General features: G+C 43.6%; 1 protein-coding gene across 3 annotated transcripts; it reads right to left on the minus strand.

Annotated features, from left to right (window-relative positions):
- Positions 1-278: 278 nt before the first annotated feature.
- On the minus strand, positions 279-10,327 carry LOC311519766 (estradiol 17-beta-dehydrogenase 11-like). 3 transcript variants are annotated; one of them, XM_084626662.1, is made up of 7 exons: positions 9,873-10,309; positions 7,937-8,044; positions 6,417-6,548; positions 5,688-5,794; positions 4,828-4,965; positions 4,419-4,535; positions 279-2,006 (listed from the first exon to the last, which is right to left on the minus strand). In XM_084626662.1, exons 1-7 carry the CDS (start codon positions 10,080-10,082, stop codon positions 1,910-1,912), a joined length of 909 nt encoding a protein of 302 aa, XP_084482788.1. In that variant the 5' UTR covers positions 10,083-10,309; the 3' UTR covers positions 279-1,909. The 3 variants fall into 3 exon arrangements, with proteins under 3 accessions (XP_084482788.1, XP_084482790.1, XP_084482789.1); XM_084626664.1 differs by lacking the exon at positions 9,873-10,309 and adding an exon at positions 8,523-8,568; XM_084626663.1 differs by lacking the exon at positions 6,417-6,548 and having other exon boundaries at positions 9,873-10,327.
- Between the last annotated feature and the right edge of the window lie 2,203 nt (positions 10,328-12,530).

The raw sequence follows: 12,530 nt of genomic DNA on the forward strand, positions 1-12,530 counted from the left end.
TGTCTACAGGCCAGAGCTACTTCATATCAGCCCTGTTGTCCCATGTTCATTGGTACTGTCTAGATTTCTGAGGAACTGTTTCAACTGGGAAGCCATTGTTTTGTCCCACAGAACCCAGACGCATGCTTGTATGTCAGCCCCTGAGTAAATCAACTGTCTGGACTTAACTTCTATCTAAATCTAAAACCATGAACCTCAACCTCTGAAGCTTAAGCATTAGGTCCATAAAGTTCTTTGCTCCAACCACTGGACTGAGACAAAGAGTCATGCTTTGACAGTGTGAGTTACACCTGAATTATGATTTATTTTTTTCAGCCAAGTGTTTGGCTCTATATAAGAAACAAAGATAAGAGTCTCTGTCTACAAAAGCTAACAGTGAAACATCAAAATGTGTGTGATCTGAGGCAGTACAGTACCAGATTTCTCATTTTTCCCCTCTACACGAGTGTGTGGCTGAAATCATTCATGGACTCAATGGCTGTTTGCAGCTGACTTCCTAGTTTGCATGCACACCACTGATTCTTACTGAAATCTGATATGTAACAATCAGCAGTATCTCACAGCTGCTCCATCTGATGCAGAGAGGAATTCTGGCCTCACAGTAGCATCCTCTTCCCCAGGAGCTCCTTTGAGTCTCTATACAGTTCTCAAGGAAACATGGAATACTCCTGAGACAATACTTCCTTCTTTTGATGGGAGAGGATGGAAGCAGAGAGGAAGAGGAGTAGACAGTGATAAGGAGTGGCAAGGTACATGTACAGCATGGCCTCAGTGATTCATAACTTTGTCACTTCTCCACTGGACTACAGCAATGTGATATACCAACCTGGGCATGAAGCCTTTCGTGCTTAGGAAACTCCAACTAATACAAAACACTTCATTGCATCTCTTCAGCAACACAGGCTACTGTGAGCACATCAAACCTGTCCTTTGCTCTCTACACTGACCTCCCATAGAATTTTGAACTAAGTCCAAAGTCTCAGTTCTTATCTTCAAGGTGCTTCACGGCTTGAGCCCAGGATATGTAAACAACTACATTCCTCAGCACAATGGACCCCTCTACAATAAGGGCAAAGTTTGTCCATCCAGGAGACAGAACTTTCTTTGGGGCTGGTCTGGTCTGAGCCTGTGAAGTGAACTCCCCCCAGGAAGTATGCCACTGCATACCTCACCGCTGTTTGCTCCAAGACCAAGGCACATTTCTTTAACCTTGCCTTCTCTAACATAAACATATAGCCACGTCCATAGTTTAAAAAAAATTCCCCCTTCCTCCAGCTAAAAAAACCCACAACCCTCTCTCAAAACAAGACACTCTAGTACACGCGCTTCCCCCCCGGGGACAGGATGAAAGAACAAACAACATGTGGCAGTCATGTTACTTAATGCATGACTTAGGTGCTCAGATACTATGGTAACGAGTGTGGTATAAGAACCTTTACAGAATAGATAGGATCACCATGATATCTGGGTGCCAACAAAATTAAGCAACATTCAGTCTGAAGGACTGCATTTTCCACTGCTCCCGCATAGTCTGTGTTGTGCACATGGATTTGTGTATGTGTCTATTTTATTTATTTATTTAGCTTTACAATGATAAAAAGATTTCTACCTAAAGCTCTTGGCACCCTAACATATTCAGTTAATTACACAATACTAGCAAATCCCAGAAGCATTAAAATAATCATTGTAACAGGAACTCAGACAGCCAGGCACCTACAGAAATTCACTGATGTTCAGAGCAGTGTTGCTGGGACTTTATCAAGTGTCACTGTGGTAGGAAGGCAGCTGGAAAGTGATGGGTCTTCCATTTTTTCTCTGAATGAATCAAAACATTGAATAATTGATCTGAACTCAAAACATGAACCATCTGCAGCTGCAGCCTGTGCGGTTTGAGGGGGAGGGCGATGACCTAATCACTTATGACCCTGTTTTTGTATCCAACAACTGCATCAAATTGAGTATTCTGCAGTTTGTACAGTGCTGCCATGACACGCTCTGGAAGAATGCTGGAAGAGAGATTGAAACATTAAATTGAAATAATGATGAGAGACTTTAAAAGAATTAAGTAGCCCAAAGATATGTTATTCCTAGAGTGCAGCCCCATTCCACCACAATCTGCCTCCCTTCATGGGGATTCCAAGGGCCTGTGCAGCATTCCATGGTGACATGGCTCCGTTGCTGGAGGCTCAGGGATGCTCTTGTGCTTCTGCTCAAGGATTTGTATACTGGATGCACTCTTTCTCCCACAGGGCAGCAAACCCTCACACCCTGTTGTTATGTTTTGGTGGCAGCTCAGTGAAGATTGTCCGGTGAAGTTTCCTCCCTCTAGCGTTCCTCCCATGGATTTTTGCATGTCTGGTTACTATTGGGCCCCAAGAAAATAAGGTAAGTAATTTCATTTTTAAAAATTCTTGATTTAGGCTCTCTCAGTGGCTGTTAGTGGCTTTGGTGGGACCCTAAACCCTGAATCTCTAGCCTTCAGAAGCTTTGAGCTTATGTGACTGATCTTATAAGCCACCTTTGAAACTTATCTAATAATAACCTTTTCTGTACAGTTGCCAAAAATTTGTAACTCTGTCTGTCCCCACTGCTGCATGCACATTTTAGCCATGTTAGCTCTCTTATTACTCAATATAATGAGGGCTTTTAGCTCATAAATCTAAAATGGTAAAAATGAGCCAACATTCTAGTCCTTTTTGGAACGGTACTAATCACAGCACATTAATGAACCGTTAATGCACTTCAGCAGGGTCCACGTAGACAGTCTGCAGCAGGGTAGTGTCACACCCTAACAAAAAGTTAGGATTTCTCAGATCAAATGTTTGTGGACACATCTAGCCAAAAGAAACCATATTCTCCTGAGACTAAGGGCTGGTCTACACTGAAAAATAACATCAGTATAGCTAAGTCTTTCAGGAGTGTGAAAAATCTGCACCCGAGACACACTGTTAAGCTGACCTAACCTTGAGGGTAGACAGCACTAAGTTGACAGAAGAATTCTTCCATCAACTTAGATATCACCGCTTGGGGAGGTGGATTATCTATGCCAATGGGAGAACCTCTCCCCTCACTGTAATAAGTGTCTACACGTAAGTGCTACAATGGCAGCGGTGCGACTGTGGCATTTTAAAAGTGGACGTAGCCAAAGACCTTTTCTGCGGGGTGTGACGTCAGTTTGTTAAGGATCCTATGCTCTACTGTCAGTGGTGTTTCATCAAACAGCAAAATGGTTAATTGGAAATGTTATTCTGAATTAGCCAATTTGACATGCAGTACCTGGTGCTGGATCTGCACTCTGGGGCAAATCCTGTAACCAGGCTGGATGTTGGGCAGATGTGCAAGGGGATGTATAGGGGAGAAATCCTGCTTCCGAGGCTGTGGAGCAGTTTTGGAGCCATTTTGCAGAAGCTACTTTAGCTTTTATGAGACTGATGGCCTGGAAGGTTGAAATGTGGGTCAGGAAGATTGTGACGCAGCAGGATCTTTGGCACCACTTCTGACCTTCTCCCAAGATGCCCATGCCTCACGCTCTGCTCACTGATGCGAGTGGGGCACCATGCTCTGCAGAAAGCGCATCTTCCCCTGCATATCCCCGAACACCTCTAACCACAAATCCGTCCCTCTGTGCACTTATAACCACATTGGTTCCACTGCAAAAGGGGCCCCTCTGAGCCAGTGAGACGGGGACTCAGCTAACCCTTTTTTGTGTAAGAGCTATTAGTATCATCGCAGAGAGAGACAATGTCCTGACTTAAGCTATTTTGTGACAGTGCTATTGTTATATTTTAAAACAGTGAATAATAGCAATGTAGTGCTCGAGGAGGTCTTAAGTGGTCATTTTTCCATCTCCCCATGCTGAGGTAGGACCACGTACACCTAGACCAATCATGACATATGTTTGTCTAACCTGCTCCAAGGATGGGGATTTCACAACCTCCCTTTGTAACCTATTCTAGTATTTGACTAACCTTATAGTTTGAAAGCTTTCCATAATATCTAACCTAAATCTCCCTTGCTGGAGATTAAATTGACTATTTCTTTGCCTATCCTCGTTGCACATGGAGAACAATTGCTCACCCACCTCTTTAAGACAGCCCTTAGCATATCAGAAGACTGCTATCTTACTATATATTTTTTGTAAAACATTTTCTGGTGCAGATATGTGCTGTCACAGGAGAATAACAACTATCTGACATCAACATACTTATCAATGAAGATGGGGTGGTTTCGTTTTCTATTGATCACTTATCATTCAAGTGGCTTAGCAGCCTGACATACTTTCTTTTACTGATTTGGTTCCATTGTAATAAAATGAGTGTTTTTCTGAAACAAAACTTTAAGATAGAAAAAACCTTGATGTTTGCACATTCAGAAATAGTTATAACTAGAGTTTGTTTTCTATTATTTCCTGTACTTACTTTTCCATTATTAGACATATCTTCAGAAATGATGGAACAAAAATAATTTTCTGGTTGGTCAAAATCCCCTCTAGCAGTTTATTTACAACCTTCTCTGGCTCCAAAACTTTCATTAATCTGAAATGAGAGGAACATGTTAAAAGTAGTGCTGAATATTATGGAATTAAAAGGGTCAATACAATTCAAACTAGGATGCTTTAAATACTGATGAACCAAGATAATACAAACATAACTACTAAATGGGTTAACTGACATTATGGAGCTGAGATACTATGTATTGATTATCTTCATTTTTACATAATTGAACAGCGCACCAGATCTGCAAATGAGTAAAGTGTAATAGTCAGAAAAGATACTGCTAAGGGAAGGGACTTGAGATTCCCACTGTTCAATGCTCTTCAAATCTTACCTTATACTTGGATTTTTGACAAAGCCAGTATTTATAAAAACAGGACAAAGGCATGATGTTTTTATTCCATCCTTTCCCAATGCAGAAAGTTCTTGTGTTAGGGCTTTATGAAATCCAACTGCAGCAAACTTGCTTGAACTGAAAGAGAATTACAAATGATCTGGCTGGAAAACAGTTCCCAATCCCAGTTACTTTTGACATAGGCAGAAAATTATCTGTCATGTAGCTCTACTGTATATACAATCCATCAGTAAGCTGTCAAGTAGGATCAGCTGGCTTAGTAACGTCCTCTTACCAAGTTTTCCTCCTCAAGAGGCTGTGTTGCCTAGTGGCTAGAGCACTGGACTGGGATGCAGAGCTGCCACTGGCCTGCTAGGGGACCTTGGGCAAGTCATTTCACCTCCCTGTGCCTCAATTTCCCATTGGCTGGAGAAAACCTGTATATCAACTCCCTTTGATGTGGCCGGCTTAAACGCATTTTAGTAATTTCAGCACATCTGCATAATCCTTTGTGGGTTGACTGCACATACATTATGTAAGAATATTAATGATCAGTGAATTGCTAGTTTTCCAATGACATATCACATGAGACCTTTATATACAGATTATTATAACAATAGGGAGTTGGGGTACACTGAGCTGGTCAAAAGCCAGCTGAAATTCACTGCGAGATATCAGGGAGCCCCTTACCTTTTGGTACAGGCACACTGTTATGGTAATATGTACACATTTTGTACATGAGCACATACTTCTACAAGAATCTCTTAGAACTGGAATAGTATCTTTGGTGTTGGTTGTAAGGACAGTGGGAAACAAAGTTTTAAAAATGGCGAAGGAGATAGAAATTTGAAATCACATACCAGTAAGTCACCATGAAAGAAGCTACCAAGTGACCAGCTACTGAGGCAACAGTGACAATATGGCCATGATTGTTCTTCATCATTGCTGGCAGAAATGCTTTTGTAGTCTTGAAAATAGTTAAAAGAAAGAAAAAGTGTGTGTGACAGACAGCAACAGAACAAGTACGAGAGAAATGTATTTTCTATATGGGTCACTGTTTAGTACATTTTAAAACAAAAGTATTTATTGTCTTTAAATAGTTTTAAAATATATTTTATTAAACTTAACACACTGACACTCTAGTGCAGGGGTGGCCAACCTGAGCCTGAGAAGGAGCAAGAATTTACCAATGTACATTGCCAAAGAGCCACAGTAATATGTCAGCAGCCCCTCATAAGCTCCCCCGCTCCCAACGCCTCCCACCTACTGGCAGCCCCGCCGATCAGCACCTCCCCCTCCCTCCCCGCGCCTCCCAATCACCTTTTTCGTGGCGTGTAGGAGGCTCTGGGGGGGAGAAGTGAGGGCACGGCAGGCTCAGGGGAGGGGGCGGGAAGGGGTAGAGTGGGGGCAGGCCTGTGGCAGAGCCAGGGATTGAGCAGCGAGCACCTCCCGGCACACTGGAAAGTTGGCGCCTGTAGCTCCAGCCCTGGAGTCGGCGCCTAGACAAGGAGCCGCATAGTAACCTCTGAAGAGCCGCCCATGTGGCTCCGGAGCCAGAGGTTGGCCACCCCTGCTCTAGTGACATTTACCCAGTAATGAGCGAGAGTGTTGACCTCGAACATTTTTTGTATCTGCTGGTCCTGAGTTGAAAGCAGATCAGCAGTTGTAATCACTCCTGCATTATTCACCAAGATGTTAACATCTCCGATGTCTTTTTTCACCTTTTAAAAATTGAAGAATTTAAATACGTAGTTACACGCAGAGCTAGAAATTGTAGATTTGACAGTGTTAGACCAATTAGTTTAGTTGTTTTTAACTTTTGAACTTCAGCCTATTGTAGAACTTTGCTTTTTGCAGAGGAGAAAAATCACCAGAAGAATCAGGATTCATCAGAGGAAATTATGCAAATTCTAAGTCCACCCCTAAGGAGCTCATTGCAGATTTGGGGCTTCAGTGTGACTCAATCTCCAGTATTGGAGCTACTTAGAGAGCTCTAAAAAACCAGATTCAAAAGATATTGAAAGTTACCCACATTAGTTTAACTCATCTGTAGAATTATAGTACTTTTACTACAAAATTCTATGTTTAAGTGCCCACGGTCTTCTTAGTACTGGACTAGATATTAAAAAAAAGGACGGTCCCTACTCCAAAGAGCTTACAAGGGGCAGATTCAGAAAAGGCATGATGTCTAGGAGGAAACACAAAGAAGGGCATTAGAATGGACATTTTTTTCCTTTTAATTATTGGTTAACTCCTCCTGCAGAAGGTGGTGGGAAAAGTGAGATTTTACTAATTATCTGAATGAGGTGAATGTGGTACTGTGATGATCAGGGGTCACACACCCCAACGGGAGAACAGAAGGTTTAAACCTCCCAAATGATCAGTAGAATGCATACTGTATTATTGTACTATACAAGCATATTGAGTAAGGTCTTATGAAAGCAGGTGATGCTCTGATCTTGACGGTCATTATGACTACATATCCAGATTAGGAGGTACGCTGGGAAACTGTTCAGAGGCAATTGGGAACTTGTATTAGGAAAGGGATTTTATCTACTATGGGAGTGTAAAGCCTGAGGCTGTCTCTGTATGTTTCGTTTCTGTGTAACTCGTATACATTCGCTCTCCCTTACTATTTCATCTTTGAATCTGTTTTTTCTGTTCAGTAAACATTTTGTTTATTTTCATCCCAAGCAGGTCCCTGTTGTGTAAATTGTGGAGTCTTCCAAAGTAAGCTGGTATCTGGCTTCATGCCTCCGGAGGCTGACAAACCAGAGGGGAAAAGTTTGAGTGTCTGATAGTGAAGAACTTGGGGAGGAGGGATCTGGGGGTACTTGGGACTGAAAGGGCTGTTGGTTTCACCCTGTAGGAGTAATTAGGCTGGCAGAAGCCAGCGTGAGATCTTATGCTTGTGCGCTGGCTACTGTTGTCAGGGATTGGAACCACAGCACAAAGGCCCACAAAGTTACAAGGAAGGTAGTGATGGAACCCCTTACTGGTGTGGGGGATCACCAAAACATCACAGGTACCCCCAGCTTCTCTTCCCCAGTCTTCACTGAAGCTGTAGCATGCTTGGGTAATCTTTGAAACATACACGTTACAGTCTTACCTTCTCTGCAGCACTGTAGATTTCTTCCCTTTTACTGCAATCCACCACAAAAGCATGAGCTGCGGCCCCCAGCCTTCTGCACTCTGCAGCTGTTTCCTCAATGCCATGCTATAAATGAAAAAGGGGAAAATCACAGATACTCAGCGGTGTCCGGACTGGATCATATTATTAGGGCACCAGTCGGTCCTCTAATTTTTCTCACCCCTAAGCATTGTAGCTATGTAGACCTATGTTTTAAGTACAGATCAGGCGTAAAAGTTTGCAGCCTGGGGGCATATTTTCCTGTTTTTTGTTAAATAGCTTTTTCTCTCCATTGATGCCATACAGCAATGGAAAACATTTTAAAAACAGGAAATATGGTGGCTGAACCATCAACATTGTCTGAGAGACTCAGGCGCAGGTGTAGAACCTGAAAATGCTTAAATTCCCTCCTTCCCCCAAATTGACTAGATTTTGAGATCATGGTGTCCCATTAAAAGAAAACAGAACAGACTGGTATGTTGACTGCAATTCCAGTTAATTGAATATTTATGTGAACCACAGCATAAAATCTTCCGAAGGGGCACAAACCCGTCCTTCTACTTACACCCAGCATACCAGTCAGTGCTCTGACTGCCATTTGAGGCAAATGCAGATGTTGAGCACTTGTGTGAATGTGGATGTAAGCCAGGGTCTGAGTGAACTCTCCCCTGCCATCTAGCGATGAACCGAGGGTAAAGACTTCAGGAGCAGTGCATCTCACCTACTCTGCCCAGGTGTTCCGCAGACAGAACTGCTTTGCCAACGGCATCAATTTTGGCTTTCTTGGGTTAAAATTCCCTTTAGTATTCAACCGGCAGAGCCTCAGAACAGGGCATCACAAAGGTGCCAGCAGTGGCAGAGATGACAACAGCAATAGCAAGCAGCGAGCGGTGGCAGATACAGCAGCAGCAGCAAGAGCAAGCAGTGGAAGAAGCAGCAGCGAGCAGCCAACAATGGCAGTAAGGCACTGCTCATTCATTTTCTGGTGTGGGAGGTAAACCCGCCCAAATGCAAACCTGGATTCTGGGGAACGTTACGGACCTCGGACAACAAATGCAAGTGGGGGAAAGGACTAAAGTGTGTTAAAGGAACACTCATTTGTGGGACTTCCACACTGCAAGGTGGGAAACTGAGGCAAAGGACGCTGCCCAATGTACTGTGTGGCAGATGTTTCTTTACGGTTAAGGTTAAGATTTTGTCACGGTGCTTTTTATTAAAAGTCACGGACAGGTCGTGGGCAATAAACAACAATTCCTAGAAGCCCGTGACCTGTCTGTGATTTTTACTAACGGGGGGATGACTGAAGGCTGAGCCTTGCAGGGGGTCGGGAGGAGAGATGCCAAGGCCCACTGTGGGACAGGGGAGGAGGTCCAGCACTGGCCACTGCCATGCTGACTGTTCTGGGGCCCCTGCTGCAGCCCCAGTGGCTCAGAGCTCTTGGGTCCCCACCACCTGCAGCGGCTGACTGCTCTGGGGTCCCCACCACCCATGGTGGCTCAGAGCTCCGGGGTCCCTGCCACCCCCAGCAGTTGAGAACTCTGGGTCTGGTGTCTCAAAGCTCCAGGTGCCATCGCTATCCATGGGGGCTGAGAGGTCTGGGTGCCCCTGCCACCCATGGCAGCTCAGAGCTCTGGGTGCCCCCACCGCATAGAACGGCTCAGAGATCCAGGGTCCCCTCCGGCTGAGAGCTCCAGCCCTGCTACGCCAGGGCTGGGTGGGGGCTTGAGCTGCTTCTGTTTAGTATTGTTAACAAGGGCCCCTAGATACTGAACCCATCCTTTACTGCTGCCAACACAACCAGGTAGAAGAGTTACATGTACAGTATATGTGTACATTTTAATCTAACCTCCTCTTTCTGATAAAAGACAATAATTTCAGGGTGGGGTGGTACTGGAGATGAAGTTTACTACATTACCTTATTGATGTCCCATAGAACCAATCTGCTTTGTCGATTGGCAAATTCATAAGCTGTAAGTCTCCCAATTCCATGACCAGCACCGGTAATGAGAACAAGCTCTCCACTGACAGACTTTCTTTTCACAGGAATGAAAAGCTTCACAAAAGCCTCTATGTAGGAGTAAATTATTATAAGTAAAAGCAACAAAAACTCCATAAAGAGGTTCATTTTTCTACAGACTTTCAGTACTTTGATTGACCCTGATGGTCACTATTTAAAACACTGTAGGTTATTTATTTTTCAGAGACCAGGAAGAGCTCCTCCACTGGAGACAGTGGCTGGAAAAACTGTTGTTGATGTGCACATGCCACTGAGAAAAGTTGTCTGCTGTGTCTGTAAAATTAACTACCTCACTGCCAAATCAATTACATTCAACCTGTTCAACAAGACACAGATGATTAGGACAGGGCTGAAACCTGCCTGGAATCTGTCTAACAAATAAGATTGTCTTTATTTTCATGTGTCTGCTGAAATATGACCTCGTGGGATTCAGATTAATAGATTATAAAGCCCGAAAGGACCACTGTGATCATCTAGTCTTCCCTCTTGTATAATACAGGGCATAGAACTATTTCAGAATTCACTGTTTACCCCAGAGCATATCTGTCATAAATATAAAGGGAAGGGTAAACCCCTTTGAAATCCCTCCTGGCCAGGGGAAAGCTCCTCTCACCTGTAAAGGGTTAAGAAGCTAAAGGTAACCTCGCTGGCACCTGACCAAAATGACCAATGAGGAGACAAGATACTTTCAAAAGCTGGGAGGGGGGAGAGAAACAAAGGGTGTGTGTCTGTCTATATGCTGGTTTCTGCCGGAGATAGACCAGGAATGGAGTCTTAGAACTTTTAGTAAGTAATCTAGCTAGGTATGTGTTAGATTATGATTTCTTTAAATGGCTGAGAAAAGGATTGTGCTGAATAGAATAACTATTTCTGTCTGTATATCTTTTTTGTAACTTAAGGTTTTGCCTAGAGGGGTTCTCTATGTTTTTGAATCTAATTACCCTGTAAGATATCTACCATCCTGATTTTACAGGGGGGATTTCTTCATTTCTATTTACTTCTATTTTTTATTAAAAGTCTTCTTGTAAGAAACTGAATGCTTTTTCATTGTTCTCAGATCCAAGGGTTTGGGTCTGTGGTCACCTATGCAAATTGGTGAGGCTTTTTATCCAACATTTCCCAGGAAAGGGGGGGTGTGCAAGTGTTGGGAGGATTGTTCATTGTTCTTAAGATCCAAGGGTCTGGGTCTGTAGTCACCTAGGCAAATTGGTGAGGCTTTTTACCAAACCTTGTCCAGGAAGTGGGGTGCAAGGTTTTGGGAAGTATTTTGGGGGGAAGGACGCGTCCAAACAGCTCTTCCCCAGTAACCAGTATTAGTTTGGTGGTGGTAGCGGCCAGTCCAAGGACAACGGGTGGAATATTTTGTACCTTGGGGAAGTTTTGACCTAAGCTGGTAAAGATAAGTTTAGGAGGTTTTTCATGCAGGTCCCATAGTGGTGGGATTAACCTGAAATCATTTTGAGATCCAGTTGAGATTTTTTGAACTAGAAATACAGATTTTAAAAAGGAAATTTTTTTTTCCTTTGGAAAGGAAGTCCAGAAAGCAGCTGAAACTGAAAGCAGCTTGTTTTTTCTCTGCTTTGTGGCCAAGCAGAGACAAAAGGGGATTATCTTGTGAATTGCAGGTTTTCTTCGCCTGGAGGCAGGGTACTTAACTCCTGCAGGGAAATTCACAGTCTTCCAACCCAGAGTTTTTTTTTCTTTTCTTCCTAAAAGTAAATAGGGGGTGTGTGTTCTACCCATTTGCTTTTTCTTTGGGCTGGGTAAGCAGGTTTCCAAGTAGTTGGAGGTTTTTTGCTTTAATTTGGGCCCAGAGCAGAGACAAGGGAATTGTCTTTTTCTGTAGGCTGACAACCACTATCAGAGAATAGGTATTCTATTCCAGCACAGCAAAATTTTACAGCCAAGTTTTGTTTGTTTATTTCTAAACCTCGGGTGTAAAGTTAGTTAAAAACAGAGAGGTTAGAATGACCAAATCCGCAGCTCGACTACAGCTGGAATTAGCCAAATTTCAGGCTGAGGAAAGACAAAGGGAACATGAAAGACAGATAGAACTCATGCGGCTGAAGAAGGAGGAGAAGGAAGAAGAGAGGAAGCATGTGAAGGAGGAGAAGGAAGAAGAGAGGAAGCATGTGGAGGAGGTGGAGAGGATAAAGGCCCGGCAGAATATACCAACAAACCCCAGCAATCCTTCTCCAGGTACCACTTCCCATCCCAGAAAGTTCCCCACCTACAAGGCAGGTGATGATACTGAGGCCTTCTTAGAAAACTTCGAAAGGGCCTGCCTTGGGTACAACATCTCTACTGACCAATACATGGTAGAGTTGAGGCCGCAGCTCAGTGGACCCTTAGCTGAGGTGGCAGCTGAAATGCCTAAAGAACACATGAACAAGTATGAACTGTTTAAATCCAAGGCGAGAGTCAGAATGGGGATAACAGCCGAGCAGTCTCGTCGGAGGTTCCGAGCCCTAAGGTGGAAACCAGACATGTCATTTACCCGACATGCCAACCACATTGTGAAACATTGGGATGCCTGGATATCAGGAGCAAGTGTTG

This window comes from Lepidochelys olivacea (genome assembly GCF_965140295.1).
Source record: "Lepidochelys olivacea isolate rLepOli2 genome assembly, chromosome: 4".
Taxonomy (NCBI): Eukaryota; Metazoa; Chordata; order Testudines; family Cheloniidae; genus Lepidochelys; species Lepidochelys olivacea.

What these genes read in the sequence shown, in the direction of transcription:
- LOC311519766 (XM_084626662.1), bottom strand. Translation starts at nt 10,082, where the DNA reads ATGAACCTCTTTATGGAGTTTTTGTTGCTTTTACTTATAATAATTTAC. An exon ending in ACACTCTCGCTCATTACTGG is followed by an intron (nt 5,795 to 6,416) that starts GTAAATGTCACT and finishes ACTATTTTCAAG; the next exon opens with ACTACAAAAGCATTTCTGCC. An exon ending in GTCAAAAATCCAAGTATAAG is followed by an intron (nt 4,536 to 4,827) that starts GTAAGATTTGAA and finishes CTCTCATTTCAG; the next exon opens with ATTAATGAAAGTTTTGGAGC.